General features: G+C 34.7%; 1 protein-coding gene across 1 annotated transcript in view; it reads left to right on the top strand.

Moving 5' to 3' along the window:
* ABCB5 (ATP binding cassette subfamily B member 5) overlaps positions 1-18,442 on the top strand; it is a 107,972-nt gene that overhangs the window by 13,767 nt on the left and 75,763 nt on the right. Inside the window, exons 7-13 of the mRNA XM_053218319.1 lie at positions 2,321-2,445; positions 2,526-2,703; positions 4,012-4,125; positions 4,436-4,546; positions 7,553-7,678; positions 8,961-9,164; positions 15,749-15,919. Coding sequence (XP_053074294.1) covers positions 2,321-2,445; positions 2,526-2,703; positions 4,012-4,125; positions 4,436-4,546; positions 7,553-7,678; positions 8,961-9,164; positions 15,749-15,919 — 1,029 coding nt within the window. The remainder of the gene's footprint in view (positions 1-2,320; positions 2,446-2,525; positions 2,704-4,011; positions 4,126-4,435; positions 4,547-7,552; positions 7,679-8,960; positions 9,165-15,748; positions 15,920-18,442) is intronic.

Below are 18,442 nucleotides of genomic sequence, written 5' to 3'. Positions count from 1 at the left end.
TTGTCAAAAAAGTCATTTCTATTCAGTTCCTATGTCTAAAAATAGGGATGTTATACATCACAAATACTTTTGATTTTGTTCACTATTAATCACCCTTTTGTCTTCAAGTTATTTGGCTACAATAAGGTTAGTTACTAACATTAAAGAGGTTACTAACATTAAAAAACATTCCTCTTGGGGCACCTGGGTGGCTCAATTGGTTGAGTGTCTGACTCTTGATCTCAGCTCAGGTCTTGATCTCAGGGTCATGAGTTGAAGCCCCACATTGGACTATGCATGGGGTGTGGAGCCTACTTACAAAACAAAACAAAACAAAAGCATTCCTCTTCATTTGGTAGCCTAGCGCAACTTCAAATGATAGCATGGATAAAGAATTATGCCATTATACATTGGATTTTCAAAGAGCCTTATGTGTTCTAAATGTCCAGATAAATGTGTACAATTCATTTCATTAAAACAGAATAAGAAACTGCTAAAACTGTAAACATTTTTTTATGTCAGCCATTTCAAGTTCATATTTTTATAAGACTTGAATTACATTGAAAATGTCTGCTTAATGTCTACTTTTATGTACTATATAAATCTGATACAATTTTTAAAATAAATTATGCATTTTCATGTTAAATTATGTTTCTAGTGCTGGTGTGAGCATAGCACAAGATATTAATCATGTATAGCCTGGATTTGAAAGCAATGCTCTTTGTGAAGTCCAAAAGCAATACATATGTCCCTAATATCTTTCTCTAAATCAAGCCTGACAATTCAACCAATGTATATATCCATCTCCTAGATTGGAGGCACCATGTATTCTTAGGGATAGATGGGGTTTTTAATTTTGCAAAGCCAATTGTTCTTTATTGAAATCAAAGCCATAAAATTCAGAGTTTATTTGGTAGCAATATACAGATCCAATCAAACAAGAATTTACAGCAATAAAAATATTCTATAGTTGAATGATTTCTTGATAGACTTCAATGTTTAGACAAGAAATCTTTATTTAGTATGACTTTTAGGATTGACCTTGTAACCCTTGTCAAAATCTTCATCCCCAGCATATTTGAAATTAGGACCCACTCAGTAGGAAGATTACCCACTATGTGTTACTAAGATCAGAGCCTAAACTTAAAATTGCTCAGGGAAGCAAAGTGGACAAGAAGTTTCAAAGGAACAACAGTGGGAAATACAGTTCTGCTACTGTATGAACTGGTTGTAAGGAAGAAGCAAATAAGGTCAAAGTTATTCAAATGACTAAAGAAGCCAGGGTGGGTGGTTTCCAGCTTCCTTTGGTTCAATTTAATTTGGCAAACATTTATTAAACACTCACTATGTACAGTGGTTATTGCTAGGTGCTGCTTCCTCTCCAATGAGATAGGAATAATTATCTTTAAGTGAATTCAGAAAATAAGTATTATTCAGTTTATGCTACCTTCTGACTTTAACAACTGTCCAAGCATGTCTTACATAAAATCATCTCCAATTATTTGGAATGTGTTTTGAAAATGGATAGATTTGTTATTTGAGTAGGCAATAGTTTAAGACTCACAGCTCAGTGGACAGTTTTCCTCCTATTCCATTTCATTGAACCATTGTGCTAATTACTAAATGAAATCTGTTACTAATTAAAGGAGTAGTAAGTGGAATGTGTAATAGAGAAAAAGGCACATTCTGATTTTAAAATTTTGAAAAATTTTAAAACCTGCCTAATAACGATAAGAATGATATTCTCCTTCCTCTCTGTCTCTGAAATCTCACCTCTTAAGTGCTGGAGATATAGCACTTACTAGGTAGGCTGTGTTATGCAATAATAGTTTCAGGGGTCACACTCCAGACATATGCAGGATTATCTTCTTCTGCCTGGTACTGTGACCCATAGCCTCTGGAAGACTTGCTTTTTACATGATAATAAATCAAGTCAAATCAGGCTCACCAGTTTCCATAGTACACCTGAAAAGGTCTATGTCCCTAAAACCCATCTCCAAATCGTCTTTCCCAATTGTGTTAGCATAAGTACACATATTCTAAATTTTTAAAAATACAGAGAGAAAACAGGGAAGCTCTGCTTGTAGAAGACAGAGTAGAGATTTAGATTGAAGATTATGTCACACTAAATTCTTTCACTGCTGTGAGACTTTAAAAGGTCACTTAATATCTCTGGCCATTGCTTTCCCCGTTTGCAAACAGAAAATTAGATTAAATGATACTAAGTACCTTTTCAATAATAAAATTCTGCTATTCTAGATTCCACCTGAATTAAGTTCTCTGCACATTGTTACTGCCTCAGGGTCATCTTTTGGTTAACTGTGGTCTTGGTTTGTTACAGATAATGATCTCATTGTCCAGTAAGGAATTAAATGCCTATTCCAAAGCTGGGGCTGTGGCAGAAGAAGTCTTGTCATCCATCCGAACAGTTGTAGCCTTTGGAGCCCAGGAAAAAGAAATTCAAAGGTCTGTTCCTTTAATTATGATAATATTTTCTTGGTTTTATTTTCCCCAAAGTCTATTACATTGTGTCTTGTCTTTTTAAGGTATACACAGAATCTAAAAGATGCAAAGGATGTTGGCATAAGAAAGGCTATAGCTTCAAAACTCTCTCTTGGTGCAGTATACTTCTTTATGAATGGAACCTATGGACTTGCTTTTTGGTATGGCACCTCTTTGATTCTTAGTGGAGAACCTGGTTATACCATCGGAACTGTTCTTGCTGTAAGTCTTATTTAAGAACAAAGGTAACTTGCCTATGTAATCTCTTCTTATCTAGAGTTTAGACAAAAGCTGTCTTTGAATAATTATGAATATTCAAAGATGAATGTTTTTAACAAACAAATACTTGTTTCTTTCAAATTATCTGGGTATATCTTTAAATTATATCTATGAACTGGCAGGATTTAGTCATCCAGCATATCTTTAAAAGCATCATACTTTTAGAAGAATCATAACTGAATTCTCCCCTGGGATGTAGAGTTTTCTTAATCCAGCAGTCAAAAAGGCCATTCTCTCGTGAGACTTTCTCCTTTCAAGCTTGCTGAGGTAAGACAAGACTCTACATTCACCTTGCTGAATGGCTTCCTCTGGTAATATTCTGTAGATAAAACTCTCCTGACCTTCCTCTGTCCTTTCAGCATATACTAATGTTAAAAACAGAATTATCATCTACAGCTCTCTCCAACATCACAATTTAGATTTTTTTTTAACTCTTAGGGTTATGCATTGAATTTGAGTTTATTCGGTCATCCTCCCAAATTTCGACAATAAACAATTCAGTTCAGGATTAAAGACAGTTTGTCTTGCTGAACTGAATTGATCTGGTCTATATACTTCAGTTCTCATTTGGCCTTCCCATTTTATGTAGATTTCTGTCAACTAAAGTCATCTTTTAGATTTGAGACTTTCATAATTAAGACTTTTATATAAATGAAATTTGAGCATGAGGAATTTGGGGCACATCCTTACTCCTCAATTTATATGTGACTTTAGGCCAATGACTTGCTAAGCCTTAGCTTCCTCATTTGTAAAAATAGGGAAAAAGCACCTGGCTTATGGGATACTTTATTTATTTGATTTTTTGCCAAGATATATGTGTCTGAAACTGAAAGATGTCCAGTAATATAAGAATTCAGAAGTTTGGACAGAAATAGTACAATGTCTCTATGTAAGTGAAATGTATCCCATCCTTCTCTGTAAAGTTTAAGGAATTGACTGACCAGCAGGGAGGGAGTGCAGCTTACCTCCTCACTCAACCAGTGAGCCTTCCTCAGTAAACAGATTTTCGTGCTCAAGCTTCCCAGCAGGTGATAATGAGACTGTGCGACAATTAAAAGTTGTTCCACATTAAGAAAAAGCCATGTAAAATTGGATTAACTTGTGTTTCCTTTATGTTTGGCAGCAGCTTGCATTCTTTCCTACCTAATTTCTCTAATATATCTCTCTGAGTGTCAACCAAATATACACTTTATTCTATTGTGTCTCTTATATATTTGAGGAAGATTAAATATTATTTTCTTGTTCCTATAGGTTTTTTTTAGTGTAATCCATAGTAGCTACTGCATTGGAACAGCAGCCCCTAGCTTTGAAACCTTCACTATAGCCAGGGGAGCCGCCTTTAATATTTTCCAGGTTATTGACAAGGTAAGACTTCACATTGCTTTGAAAGATAACTACAATTACTGCAAGAAAGAAACCAAAAAAATACATACATTCATTTCATTAAAACAAAAGATGGGCAAAATCCACGTTGGATAATTAGATATGCAAAGAGATTGTTTTAACTCTTCTACAAGGGCATTGTGTTTTATTGAAACCTTTATGTCTAACTCAATGTAGTTTGGAAGCAGAAAAGAAAGTATTGTAAAAGTAAACCATCTTTAAATTGTTTTTAGGATGTAGAATGTCAACTTAGTCCCTTGAAGATTTGTAACATTCTCTTTGTTTTTCTAAGAAACCTGCTATAGATAATTTTTCAACAACAGGATATAAACCAGAATGCATAGAAGGAACTGTGGAATTTAAAAATGTTTCTTTCAGTTATCCATCAAGACCATCTATCAAGGTAGGTTAATTTAATTACAGAATTGTACAGTACTCTGATATTGTCTTTTATTGGCTAAGATCTCTTCTTAAGAGAGTATTTAGGATCATTTTGACCAAGATTTTGCTACTCTTCTTTGAAAAGAGAAAGGAGAAAGTAAGATAGAGAAAGGTGGGGAGGGAGGGAAAGAAGGAGGGAAGGAAGGAAAGATAGATCAGTAATGGACAAATAACTCTGGAAGAGCTAGTTACATTTCACAGCCTCTTTTTTACATTCAGCTTACTAAAACATTTTCAACTCCCTGAAATTCCTTCACTGCATTTGGGAGCACACCAAAATGTCTTGGATTGATGGCATCACCTATTGGTGGTCCCCAAATATTATCCCACTCAACAAAGGTAACTCATTTTAACCTCAGAGTCTCTAACCTGAGGAATTATGCATGTGTTGTGCCTTTTCCTTCTCCTTTTCCTAAGAGCTTTACTGGGCCAGCATTTATGTCTCAGGTACTTTCTCACTTTTAGATACATGCAGACAATCACACATGTGCACAGGTGCACATGCAGCCCAGAGTTTATTACCCTCCATTGTTCAGTCTTTGACAAGTTCTTGTGAAAACGTTTGTCTCTTCTGTCCTCCTCTTTTCATGTTATTAGTATATTTATCCAAAAAAGTAGTTACAGTTAAAAATTGCAAAGAGTAATTACTAATAAAACACTTATTTTATACAAAAAGGACAATATTATTTTAAATGAAATTGATAAAAATTACTCTTGCCATCAACCTTTAATGCCTACAAAGTGCCCAAATGTCCCCTGCATAATTTGCATTATGCAAATTACTAGATCTACCTACTCCTACTTCTTTATTTTTCCTTATGTCTTTGAAATTCTCTTTTCAAAGCTCTTTTTTGAAATCTTTGTTACTTAATCACCATTGTTGACATAGTGTTGCCTTCTACCATTTTTCTCAACAGAAACACACATTTGCCACTACATTTGGGTTGGCTCTTAGAGATTTAAGTACCAATTGTGCCATTATATTGCATGGTAAAGTGTTCTCTGGGTTTCAAACTATTTTTCAGTGAACATTTGAAATATACCCCTTTTTACTAAGCTGAAGAGTGAATAATTTCAAACAAAGAAATTCGTTACCACTTTAAATAAATAAAACATATTCTTCCAATGAAAGTACAGAAACCAACTCCAGGGTAAAAGTGGAGATGATAGAGGAGGTACTCCCACCAGGAGTCCTGAATTTCTCACCTCCTTCAAAGAATTCTTCTCTGCTTGACCCTTTGCAAGTTTTATGTTTAAGTTATTTGAAGGGTCTGTTTATTTACAAACAGGGAGATCAAAGTGAGAGCCCAAAGAGAGATTCCCATGTTTTTAAGCTGAGTACATAATAAATGCAAGCAAAGATAGATGAGAGTTTCTCAACGAGATTGCTGTTGTCATTTTGGTAGGGCTTCTGCCATTCTGTCATTATTTGTCAGGCTTCTCTCACACTGCAAGTCCCTAGGACACTAAAAGCTGGTAGCAACCTCCAGGCATTGAGAAATATTTTAAAGTGCTACCCTGAGTTTCAATGTCCCCATGAGATCCAGCACTAAAAAAGGAGGGTTTCTAATAGTGGAATTCATTCATGGGAGCACCTAAGGAGTCTTGCCAGTTGTCTTACTTTGCAACAGGAAAACCTTGGATTGCAAGTAACTTGTTCTATGAGTGTTCCGCAAGACAAGCAAACCTTTGTAATAAATTTTAACTTGGTAAATGAGCAGTGTCTTGCAATACGAATAGTAGGCCAAATGTGAGGCCAAATGTCACATGATCACAATGGAGCCAATGGTTTTCTCTCTCTCCCTCTGTCTCTCTCTCTCTCTCTCTCTCTCTCTCTCTCTTTCTCTTGCGGGATGCGGGATTGTGGGTGATCATCTCCCATGCTTGGATGCTGAGTGTCAGGCTGTAGTGTTTGGCAGAAATCAGTGATTTTTCAGAACATTGGAAGGTGCTCACAACTGGCGCTAGTGTATTTTTTTGTCACCTCAAAGCCCCTATGGATAGCCCTTTGCTTTTTCATACAAGAGTAAGCTTAGGAATGCTTTGCTTCATTCTAGGTCAGGCTGCCTGCAGATACAGACCCTTTCCTCTGCTGCTTTATTGCCAGTTACATTAAATACAGTATGACAAGAGTTTATTAATACTTTACTGTAGTCGACATCCGTGTAAGTGTAACAGTGACCCCCATGCAGAAAAAGATTCCATTGAGTCAATAGATAGCAGTGATTCCATTAGTGATAGTGAAAGTCGTCCTGCACAATAAGCCTCCTCTCTCTCATCTCCCCCACACCAGCCAGGTAAGTGCAGCTTAATTTGTTTATTTTTCTTTCTATTTTGTATTTACTTTGTTATTTTATATTCTATTACAGTATTGTAATCATTTTCATATAAATATCTTTGGGGTGTGGAACGAATCATCTGAGTTTCCAGTATTTCTTATGGGGAAATTAGCTTTGATAAACAAGTACTTTGGATTACAAGCATGTTTCTGAAATGAATTATGCTCACAAGCCAAGGTTTTACTGTATTTTTCAATAATGTTAAATATATATTTTTTTAAGAAAGAACTTCCTTAAATAGCTCATGAAGATATCTGGCAAGATTTCATTCAATTGGTGCAAATTAAAAGAAAAAAACTTTTACTAACTTAGTAGTCATGAAATTGATATAAAGTATTTCAGCCGAAAATGTGAACAGTTTGCTATGGCTAGTTAATATTCTTTGTGTACTTTTAATCTAGATCTCCTCTTTATAGAGAGAGATGGTAAGACATTTTTAAATATTATTTTCCAAAATTATGTAAATTTTTATTATACATGTACATGAAACAAAACAAGGTCTAAATTTGTTTTTAAGTGTCACAGAATTCTTTTTCTGTTTATAATTCTACATTAAATTTCTGAAAATATGTGAATCATGTTCTCACTTATCCTAGTTATATAGAATTTTTCCCCCTGCATCCCAATAGATCCTAAAAGGTCTGAATCTCAAAATTAAGTCTGGAGAGACAGTAGCCTTGGTTGGTCCCAACGGCAGTGGGAAGAGTACTGCAGTCCAGCTTCTTCAGAGGTTATATGATCCTGACAACGGCTTTGTAAGTGCACCTAGCAAAATCATGCATAGCCCACATGATGAAATTAGGAAATACCACCTACTATCGGGAACTTACAGCTATCTCAACTTTGATTTAACAGTGGACCTGAGAGAAGCCATATCATTTTCTTTCCTGCATATTCATTCATCCACCAAATATTTATTGAGCACCTATTGCTAGGCACTGTTCTGGGTACTAGGGAACATAGATGAGCAAAGCATAAAAACCTCTACCCTCATCGAGTTTACATTGTAATAAGTAGAGAACCACAAATAAGTAAATTATATAGTATTTTAGAAGGTGATGAAAGCTATGGAGGAAAATGACATAATTTGTAGTACCCAGAATTTACAAGTTTTTCCATTTCTCAAAACATCCCAGCAGAATATCTGCAGAAAATATGCTCTCTCATTTTTTTCTGTCATCCATAATGTTGCACTTGACTTTGTTACCCTTGTAAATATCATAGAGAACAAGACTATGATAGTCACAGAAGCATAAATCTTAATGCTTCTATTCAAATTTTCAACTGTTATTTTTAAAAGAAAATCTATTCTCCTAGAGCCTGGTTCATTTAAATTTGACTTCCTAAGTTTTCATTTGGAGTATACTAGATTCATGTATCCATGTTAATATTAAATAAATAAATTATGGTTAAGCATTCCATATATAAAGCAGTTGCATAGAATACTCATGCCCAGAGAGAATTCCAGAGTTGGTGATAAAGAGAAGCTCCAGGAGTTATAATTATCAAACCTCGGCTTCTGTCATTGGAATATGTGGGGTAATGGGTAATGGCACTATTTATGGAGAAGACAGTATTCTTTTACTATTATTTATATGAAAGAATAGAAGACACTTTTGACTTTTGCAGCAGAGTGAGGTGTTGAAGAAAGGGTATTTCCTAGAAAAAAAATGCAAAGGTCACATTAGTCTTAAGTTAACAAAACTGAAGTTTGTTACATGTGTCTACATGACAACATTTGTGGCTCCTATAGCCAGGGATCTATGTAGCACCTAATTTGTGGATCTTAAAATAAGGATATTCAAATGGTTTGGCAATATTTTAAGCCAGTGTTTTTTTTTTTGAGGTTTTATTGGTTCACATCTACCAGAAAAGGCTGTTGACAGTACACATGCTATAAATATTTTATCAAAAGAAGTCAGTCGTTGATTCCTGAAATAGCCTGCTTCTCAGCTTACACTTTGAACTAAAGAAAAAGACTCTAAACCCAGTGCAGTGTAAGGTATCACCACATGATTTATTCCTTTGGATTGGCAGATCACAGTAGATGGGAATGACATCAGAACTTTAAATGTTCAGTATTATCGAGAACATATTGGAGTGGTCAGCCAAGAGCCTGTTTTGTTTGGGACCACCATTAATAATAATATTAAATATGGACGAGATGGTGTGACCGATGAAGAGATTGAGAAAGCAGCAAAGGAAGCAAATGCTTATGATTTTATAATGGAGTTTCCCAATGTAAGTACACTATGTAACCTGTGTCCTTATTTAGAGCTAAAGCAGTTCAATGTTCCAAAATAAGGTAACAAAACAATAACTTCTACAGAGTAGGAGAAGTGTGAATAACTGCTGAATTGTCCTAGATGAAACATCTATGAATGAGAAAGCATGGCAGCAACCAAAAGAAGAAATGCATCATTGAAGGTCAGTTTTTTAAAGCCATATTTAGTTCTTACTGGCTCTCACTGCAAATGGAAAAGAAAAATAAACAAAGGATATATTAAAATATAACAAAGAAATATGAAACGAATTCATCAGTCCAAGCTGAGAATTGATGTCTGCCAAATGTTGATTTTCAAGGCCATCTTGTGGCTAAGAGTGGGACTGTCACAGACAATGGTAAGGCAAAAGGAAAACTATGACCATTTTTAGAAGCACATAGATCCAATATTGGACAGGAAATGTATTATCATACTTGGAAAGAGATATAGTAAACTAAGATTCTTGATATTAGGACATATCAGATCCTAAAAGGTATTTAAAATTGATAGCTATAAAGCCATTTATTTACATTTCCCAAAGTATTCATTCCTCAGTATCACGTGAAACTATTGTGGGGAGCACCCTGTAAAATATGAAAGGATGAGATTTGAAATAAAAGTACAGAATAAAATTCTATATCAAAAAGCAACAATAACAAAAAAACTTTATTTTAGTGTATATGTTTTATAAACCATACTCCATGGGTCATAATAATTTTTGCTCTTTCTTTTTCTTTTAATAAAAACTTTTGTTATATCAGTAATTACATTTTATCCCCATTATTTATGGTCATAATTGGAATAGCAAACTCATTAATGGCTTAAGCTCATCCTTTGCCTTGTAGTTTGCGAAAACAAACTTCCTTTCTTTGACCTTTCTTTTGGCACTTTGAATGACTTCCCTTCGTCAAACACCAAAGATCTTTAGTTTCCCACTTGGAATTAGGAATTTTCTGGGACATCTTAAATCACACTCTGTAAGTTACTACTTGCCTTACTAAAAGTCCAGTATTTATACAGAGATGCCCCTTGCTATATAATTAATAATAAATCTTAAAAATATAATCCAAAGAACAAATTAAAGATACTGGCTCATGATGGAAACTAAATTTCACAGCCATGGTTGAGCAGAGAAATAATAGTAAGCACAGGAATAAATAAAAGTTCCAGACATCCCCAATGGAAAAATTGGGGAAATATGTGTTTAAATAAATGCCATTATTTCTATGATATACACATATTTTAAATTAATATATTAGGATTAACTGATACTTGCTAGCATTTTCCCATCAACAACCAGAAAAGCATAGGATGTATGTTTCCAAGCATTGGACAAGAGGTAGCACAAAATTGTGATTCCAGAGAGAAAGGAAACTCATGAGGAAACTCCACGAATTTGCAGCAATTCTGCAGAGGAACACACCTCTGACCCCCATCTCTATGAACTAGAATCCAGACAGAACATGGCACTTCACTAAACTGAAAGACAGAGATAGAGTTTCAGGACAGCATAAGCAACTGGAGAGGCAATAAGAGACCTGTGGAGTGAGGTGTGGGGGTAGAAGTCCCTGTAAGCACCACTTGGAAATCCTTGTCTGAAGATAAGACTTCCCAAGGCTTACTAGAGAGCAGCTGCTACAAAGCTGAGAGTAGAATAAAGATACTGGAAGTCTGTTGAAAGCACAGCCCAGCCAGAATGGAGAGATTACATTAACATTTTTTAATACCCCAGACATATAGCTGAGCCACCAAAAAAAGCCACACCTTAAGAGTAAAGCCATACCTTAGAGTAGGCTGACTCTAGACCTACCCTAACAAAATCAAGCCATGACAAGATCCCCAGAGGAGACAGAACTTACCGGTTGGGTGATGCCAAATTTTGAGACTTTCTACAGATTCCCTTAACAAAGCGTAAAACCAGAATTACACATGTTCAAGATGATCAGGCAATATTTGAATTGCTTACTAAAACAAAAATTAACTTTGTTTTCAGAAGAAAACAGAATTCAGAGTTTCTGCAAAATAACATTCACAGAATTCAGTGTACATTCTGCAACAATTAGATATACAAAGAAATAGGAAACTATGATCCATAAGCCAGAAATTATAATCTAAATGCTTAAGCACTTAAGAAAAGCTTCAAAATGCGTGAAGCAAAAACTGCTGCTCCTGAAAGGAGAACCAGACAAACACACAATTTTAGTTGAAGCCTTCAGTACTTGATAGAACAAGTAGGCAGAAAATCAGTACAGCTGTTGATGACCTGAACAATACTACTGACCATCTAGATCTCACTGACACTTATGGAACACTGCCCAGTAGCAGCAGAATATATTCTACTCAAATACACATGGAATGTTCACGGAAGTAAACAATATTCTGGGCCGTTAAAAAAACAACTTTGCAATTTCAAAGAAAACATACAATATATGTTCTCAAACCATAATAGAATTAAAGTATAGAAATCACTAAGAGAAATATATCTGGAAAATCCACAAATATTTGAAAATTAAATAACTCACTTCTAAATAATCTCTGGCTGAAAGAGGAAGTTTCAAGGAAAATTAATGACTTTTTTAACTAAATAAAAATGAAACTGCTATGTATCAGTATTTGCTTTTAGAAAAGAAAAAAAGACCTAAAATCTATCAACTAACTTTCCAACTTGAGAAACTAGAGTAAGAAGAGCAAGTTGAACCCGAAGCAAGCAGAAAAAGGGAAATAATCGAGATTAGAACAAAAATCAGTGAAAGCAAAAAAGAAAAAAAGAAAAATATTAGAAACAATCATTAAAATCAAAAGCTGTTTCCTTGAAAAGATTAATAAAATCAGTAAATGGTAGCAAGGCTGATGAAGAATCTGAAAACAGAAGAGAAATTACCGATGGGAAGAATGAAAGATAGTACATCACTATTAATCTTAAAGACATTAAAATGTTGTAGGAATACTATGAACAAGGCTATGCCTTTATATAAATTTGACAACTTAGCTGCGGGTCAGTTCATTGAAAGACACAAACTACCAAAAGTCACTCAAAAAGAAGTAATATTAGGAGCACCTGGGTGGCTTAATCAGTTAAGCATCCAATTTCAGCTCAGGTCATGATCTCACTGCTCGTGAGTTGAAACCCCATATGGGACTCTGTGCTGACAACTCAGAGCCTGGAGGCTGCTTTGAGTTCTCTGTCTCCCTCTCTCTGCCCCTCCCCCCCCACGCTCGCTCTCTCTCTCTCTCTCTCTCTCAAAAATAAACATTAAAAATTTTTTAAAACAGAAATAATCTTAGTAAGACCTATAACTATAAAAAAAAAGTCAACTAGATCTCTAAATCATAGCAACAATTACAAATGAAATCAAAATTAAAAGCGGCATCTACAGAGCACCTGGGTGGCTTAGTTAGTTGAGTATCCACTCCTCATTTTGGCTCAGGTCATGATCCCAGGGTCATGGTATCAAGCCCCATGTCAGGCTCTGCACTGAGCATGGGGCCTGCTTAATATTCTCTCTCTCCCTCTGCCCTTCCCCTTTCTCTCTCTCTCTCTCTCTCTCTCTCTCTCTCTCTCTCTCTCTCTCTCTCAAAAAGTGGCATTTACAATAGCATCAAAAAATATTAAAATAGACTAAATTTTATGTAAGGTGTAAATCTTCTGTCTAAAAATTATGAAACATTGCTGAAAGAAATTAAAGATCTAAATAGAGTGTAACTTATTCATTGATTTAGAAATTCGTATTTTTAAAGATACATGTTTTTCCAAAATTGATAAATTTGATGCTATATCAGTCAAAATCCCAGAAGTCTTTTTTGTGTCTAGAAATCAACCTGCTAATTCCAAAATTTGTTTGAAAATTTAAAGGACTAAAAATAGACAAAACAGTTATGAAAAAAAAAACCAGCAAAGCTGGAAGACCTACAATATGTAATTTTAAGACAGCATTAAGAAAGTAGAAATGGCACAATGTAGATCAGTGGAAAAAATAGAGTCCAGAAAAAGACCCACACATATCTAGTGAAATTATTTTTGACAAGGCCATTGTTAATTTGTTGGGAGAAAGGAAAGTCTTTTCAACAAATGGTGCTGGGAAAATTGAATATCCTTCTGGAAAAACAAATAAAATGTGACCCTTCCCTCATACCATGTATACATATTAATGTGGCATGGATCTTAAATCAAATATAAAAACTGAAACTATCAAAGTTCAAAAACAAAAACTTAAGTGAAAAACATTTGTGACCTTGATGTAACCAAGCCAAGGTAGCTTTTCTTAGGTAGAAAAGCATTTACTATTTAAAAAATGATAAACTGAACTTTATTGAAATCAAAACCTTTTAAAAGACACTATTTAGAAAGTTTTTACTTTCTAAAACACAGAGAACACAGAGTGAAAGAAAATATTTACAATACACAGGTCTGACAAAGGACATGCACTCAGAATATATACAGAACTCTTATAACAAACACAATTATAAAACAGAAAAATGGACAAAAACTTGAATAGACATTTCATTTCACACACACAAAGAAATGGACAATATACCAATGAAAAATATTCAGCATTATTAGTCACCAGGCAAATGTGAAGTAAAACCACAATGAGATACCATTTCATACTTGTTAGAATGGCCAAAATTAAAAATAATAGCAATTATAACTTCTGATGAGAATGTAAATCAATCAGATCTCTTATTCATTCTGAATAAAGTGAAATTGGTACAGTCATTTTAGAAAGAAATTTGACACTTTATTATAATGTTAACATAATAACCTTGTAATACATTTATGACTCAGCATTCTATTCCCACATATTTTTCCAAAAGAAATAAAAATGTGACCACAAGAACATTCTGTACATGAATGTTCATAGCAGCTTTATTCATAATATTCAAAAATTGGAAATAATGCAAATGTTCAGCAGCTGAATAGATAAATCGCAACTGATATAAAGTTGGATAGAATACAAGATTTTCAGTTCATTTTGAATTTCAAATAAACAATGAATGATTTTATCATAAGTATATCCCAAATATTGTATGAAATGTACTTACACTAAGAAAAGTATTCACTGTTAACTGAAAATCAGAATTAACTGAGCTCTTTGTTTTTTTGTGTGTTTTTATTTGTTTTTGCTGAAGTTGGTAGCTTAAGGTAGATTCACGTTGTGTGAAGCACTACTCAGAAATAAATAGGAGTGAATTGCTGATATACACAATATGAATGAATCTGAAAACTATTATGCTAAGTAAAAGAAGACAGACCAAAAAATACCCACTGCAATTATAGCAAAGCTCCAGGATACAAAGTTAATATACAAAAATCAATCATTTTCCTATATATATGCAATGAACAAGTGGAATCTGACATTAAAAGCACAATGCCATTTACATTAACATCCAAAAAATGAATTACTTAGGTATAAATCTAACAGAATATGTACAAGATCTATATAAAGATTGAAATCAAAGAAGAATTTTTAAAATGCAGTGCTATTCCATGTTCATGGAAAGAAAGACTCAGTATTGCCAGATGTTAGTTCTTCCCAACTTGATCTATAGATTCAGTGCAATTTCAGTCAAAATCTCAGAAAGCTATTTTGTGGATATCAACAAACCAATTCTTTTATTTTTTAATTTGTTTAATGTTTATTTATTTTTGAAAGAGAAAGAGAAAAAGAAAGAGAGACAGAACACGAGCAGGGGAGGGCCAGAGAGAGAGGCAGACACAGAATCCAAAACAGACTCCAGGCTCTGAGTTGTCAGCACAGAGCCCAATGCAGGGCTCAAACTCACGAACCGTGAGATCATGACCTGAGCCAAAGTCGGAGGCTTACCGACTGAGCCACCCAGGTGCCCCTATGTGTTTTTTTTAATGTAAAGGTCAAACTCTAGAAATCAAAGGTTTAGAAAACTATTTAAATTTATATCCTTGAAGAAATGAGCTTTGGGTCATGGACCTAACCCAATACAATATTACAACTATGCTTCATTAGTTCTAGAAATTACCTCCAACCTCAAATATCTCATTTGTTAAAGAGGTATATCCCAAAAAATAAAAAGTAAAGGAAATAAAACACAGGTCCAAAAGTGTCCCAAGACTAAAAAAAATTTTGAGAAGTTTGTTTTGCATTAATCTTTTCATACCTTTTTTCAGAATATCCAGGAAGGAAATTGTGAATAATATATTAAATTGCTGTTAAACATTTCAGATAGTTAAGAATGTGTTTGTATTACAGCAGTTCTTTTAAAGATATCAGTACATTTTAAACTGTCTTTAAAAACTTTCAGGATTGGTTCAAATATTATTAATCTCCCTAAAAATCCTAACTATCATACATTCTCATTTCTTTTAGTCCTAGCCAAATTTTCCTTTGGTCATCTCTTTATTGAACTCTTTTTTTTCCAACAGTTGTTTGTTTTCACAAAGGACAACTCAAAGTTCAAAAGCAGCCAGGCTGAAGTAGTGGTTAAGGTGGTATTAAAACACAACTGTTATTGCCTGTCATTGCCTATTCTAATAATTTGATCATGCTGCCTTCTGTTTCTGTGCTCTTTCCTATTTTTCATTAGAAATTTAATACCTTGGTAGGAGAAAAAGGAGCACAAATGAGTGGAGGACAGAAACAGAGAATCGCAATTGCTCGAGCTTTAGTTAGAAACCCAAAGATCCTGATCTTAGATGAGGCTACATCTGCCCTAGATACAGAAAGTGAATCAGTTGTTCAAGCTGCATTGGAGAAGGTAAGTGAGCAGATCATTTCTTATTTCCATATTCCTGGCTCAACATTGTTTTTAAATACAAGAAAGTATGGCTCTGCACTGGATTATTTCTTGAGTTCAGAGCCCTCTTTAAGGTATTGATGCAGAATGTTCACCCTTGTAAAAACTTATACATGATAGTTATAGGAAGTGATTTGGATGAAAGAAGAAGATGCTATAGTTGGTGCTAAAAATATACAGGGCTGATATCCACGCAGTCATCCCATATATACTTCCTTTCCAATGGTCTACACTTTACACCTCCCCCAAGTAACCCCATACCACTACCACTATCACAGTTATAACCACATCCATTCTTAGCCTCTTGCATACACACCTGTAGGATTCTCTTCTCTGACCACTTTTCCTCTTTAGGGCAACCCCAAAGTACTCATTTTAACTTAATTTCATTTCCAGGGTGGAAGCATACAGTGTGGTTTGCCCTACCCTTGAATCATTCTCCTGTAAGAGCCCTTGGCCCTCTAACTTCATACTAACCTCCTGCTTGCTGCATGCTACTGACTTGCTTCAGGACTTCAATACAGTGATGGTCCTTTATGAAACTGCATTGCATTTGGGACAGTAGTTGGTGGCAGTGACATGAAAAACCATGAATATTTTTTTCAATGGCCAACCCCTCTTTTAAATCATGGCCTTCAGGGATGCCTGGCTGGCTCAGTAGGTTAAGCATCTAACTCTTGATTTTGGCTCAGGTCATGATCCCATGGTCATGAGATCAAGCACTGTGTTGGGCTCTGCACTAAGCATGGAGCCTGCTTGAGATTCTCTCTCTTTCTCCCTCTGCCCCTCTGCTCCACTTGCATGCTTTCTCTCTCTCTCTCTCTCTCTCTCTCTCTCTCTCTCTCTCTCTCTCTTTAAAAAATCAGTCAATCAATCATGGCCTTAAAACCTTTCAGAAGGCTTAATGACACAAATTACTTTGAACTTGTTTGAAAACGTGTTGTGTTTTTGTGTCTAAGAAAATTACAGACTTTTCTTGTTAAATACTAACTTTGTGCAACCATAAATGGATACTGGCAGCCAGAGTGCCCACCGCTTATTGAATAATCTGTTAGTTACTATTATCAACTTGCAAATTAAATTGTATATGTTTTTACCCTTGTTTTCATCCCACAATGAGAGTGCCACATGTTGTTCGTGATATTTCTTATTTCCATAAAGTAAGGAAGTGATATGAAAGTCCATGTTTATTGTAGATACTTTGCCAGTTTGGTTAATTTTAGTGGAAAAGAAACAATGATTCCCTCAAGGGTATGGCTGATGCTTTTTTCATTTTTTTTAATTTAGTAACTGGGCCTGAGCTCTACAGAATGCCCTCAAATTGTATTCGGTAATGGTGATGCTTAGTTACTTAGGGCTTGAATGTACCAAAAAATTATTACACTTAATATAACCAACCATCTTTTAACTTACATAAGATTTTTCTTTCATTTTCTTGAGATACAATTGACATATATATAAGATATTTAAAAACATTGTAATAGGTTCCAGAGTTGTTAAAGGTTAAGTGTCCATTATCTTTTCAACCAATTTGTTAATCACTTCAGGTGATCAGAACTTGTTCAGACTTTTAAGTAGTTGCTTAGTGACATAATAAACTAATAAAAGTTTTTTTTACTAATGGTTAAAATTAAATCTGTATCATGATAAAAACAGAAGAACACAAATCGTATGTAAACTATGATTACAATTATATATAATAGGTGTGCATGTGCACAAAAATGAAGACAACATATATGAAAATACCAGCAGTTGTGTGGCAGAATTATGAGGGAATTTAAATTTTTAAAAATGTATTTACTCTTATTATTTTTCACTTTTTAAAGGTGAGAGAATTATTGACATTGTAGAGACATATAGGTGTGAAACTGCTTTAAGTTTGGTTTGCTGGTCTTTTATGGGATGAAGGTAAATGGTAACAAAGGGGTGACAAGTAGCACAATAAACAGAATTAATTATATATGCATCAGTTTATTGGAAAGTGACTCATAGCAAAGAGGAGAGTTCAAAAAAGGCCAGGTAATGAAAGCTCCAGTGCCCTGAGAGTCCTCTGTACATTCCACACAGAGGGCGATTGTGGAATCAAACCTTTGGAGAGGTTCCTACCTAAGGAGGGTAGGGCACACAGCACATCTCATTTCTGCTCGTCTAAGAACTCTCAGACCTGCTGCATGATATGGCCTAACCCACAGCAGTTAACAGTTCCAGCTCAAAATATCTTCCAAACTACAAAACGAACAAAGAGGGAACAATAAAATATATCTCTTCTTATTGGTGAATGCTGTATCCACCCCCTCCATGCCCAGCCTTCACTTGTTCCTTCCCACCCCTCCTCTCCATTACCCCCATTGTCTTCCACTTATATTGAGTTCTAGAACCACTAAAACTAATCTATAGTGATTTTTAAAAAGAAATAAAATCAGTAGTTTCCTGGAGCAGAAGGTAGGTTTTGACTAAAATGAGCATAAGGGAACTATCACTCTT

Source organism: Acinonyx jubatus, chromosome A2 (genome assembly GCF_027475565.1).
Source record: "Acinonyx jubatus isolate Ajub_Pintada_27869175 chromosome A2, VMU_Ajub_asm_v1.0, whole genome shotgun sequence".
In the NCBI taxonomy this organism is placed as follows: Eukaryota; Metazoa; Chordata; class Mammalia; order Carnivora; family Felidae; genus Acinonyx; species Acinonyx jubatus.
This window is presented reverse-complemented; position numbering and strand designations above follow the sequence as displayed.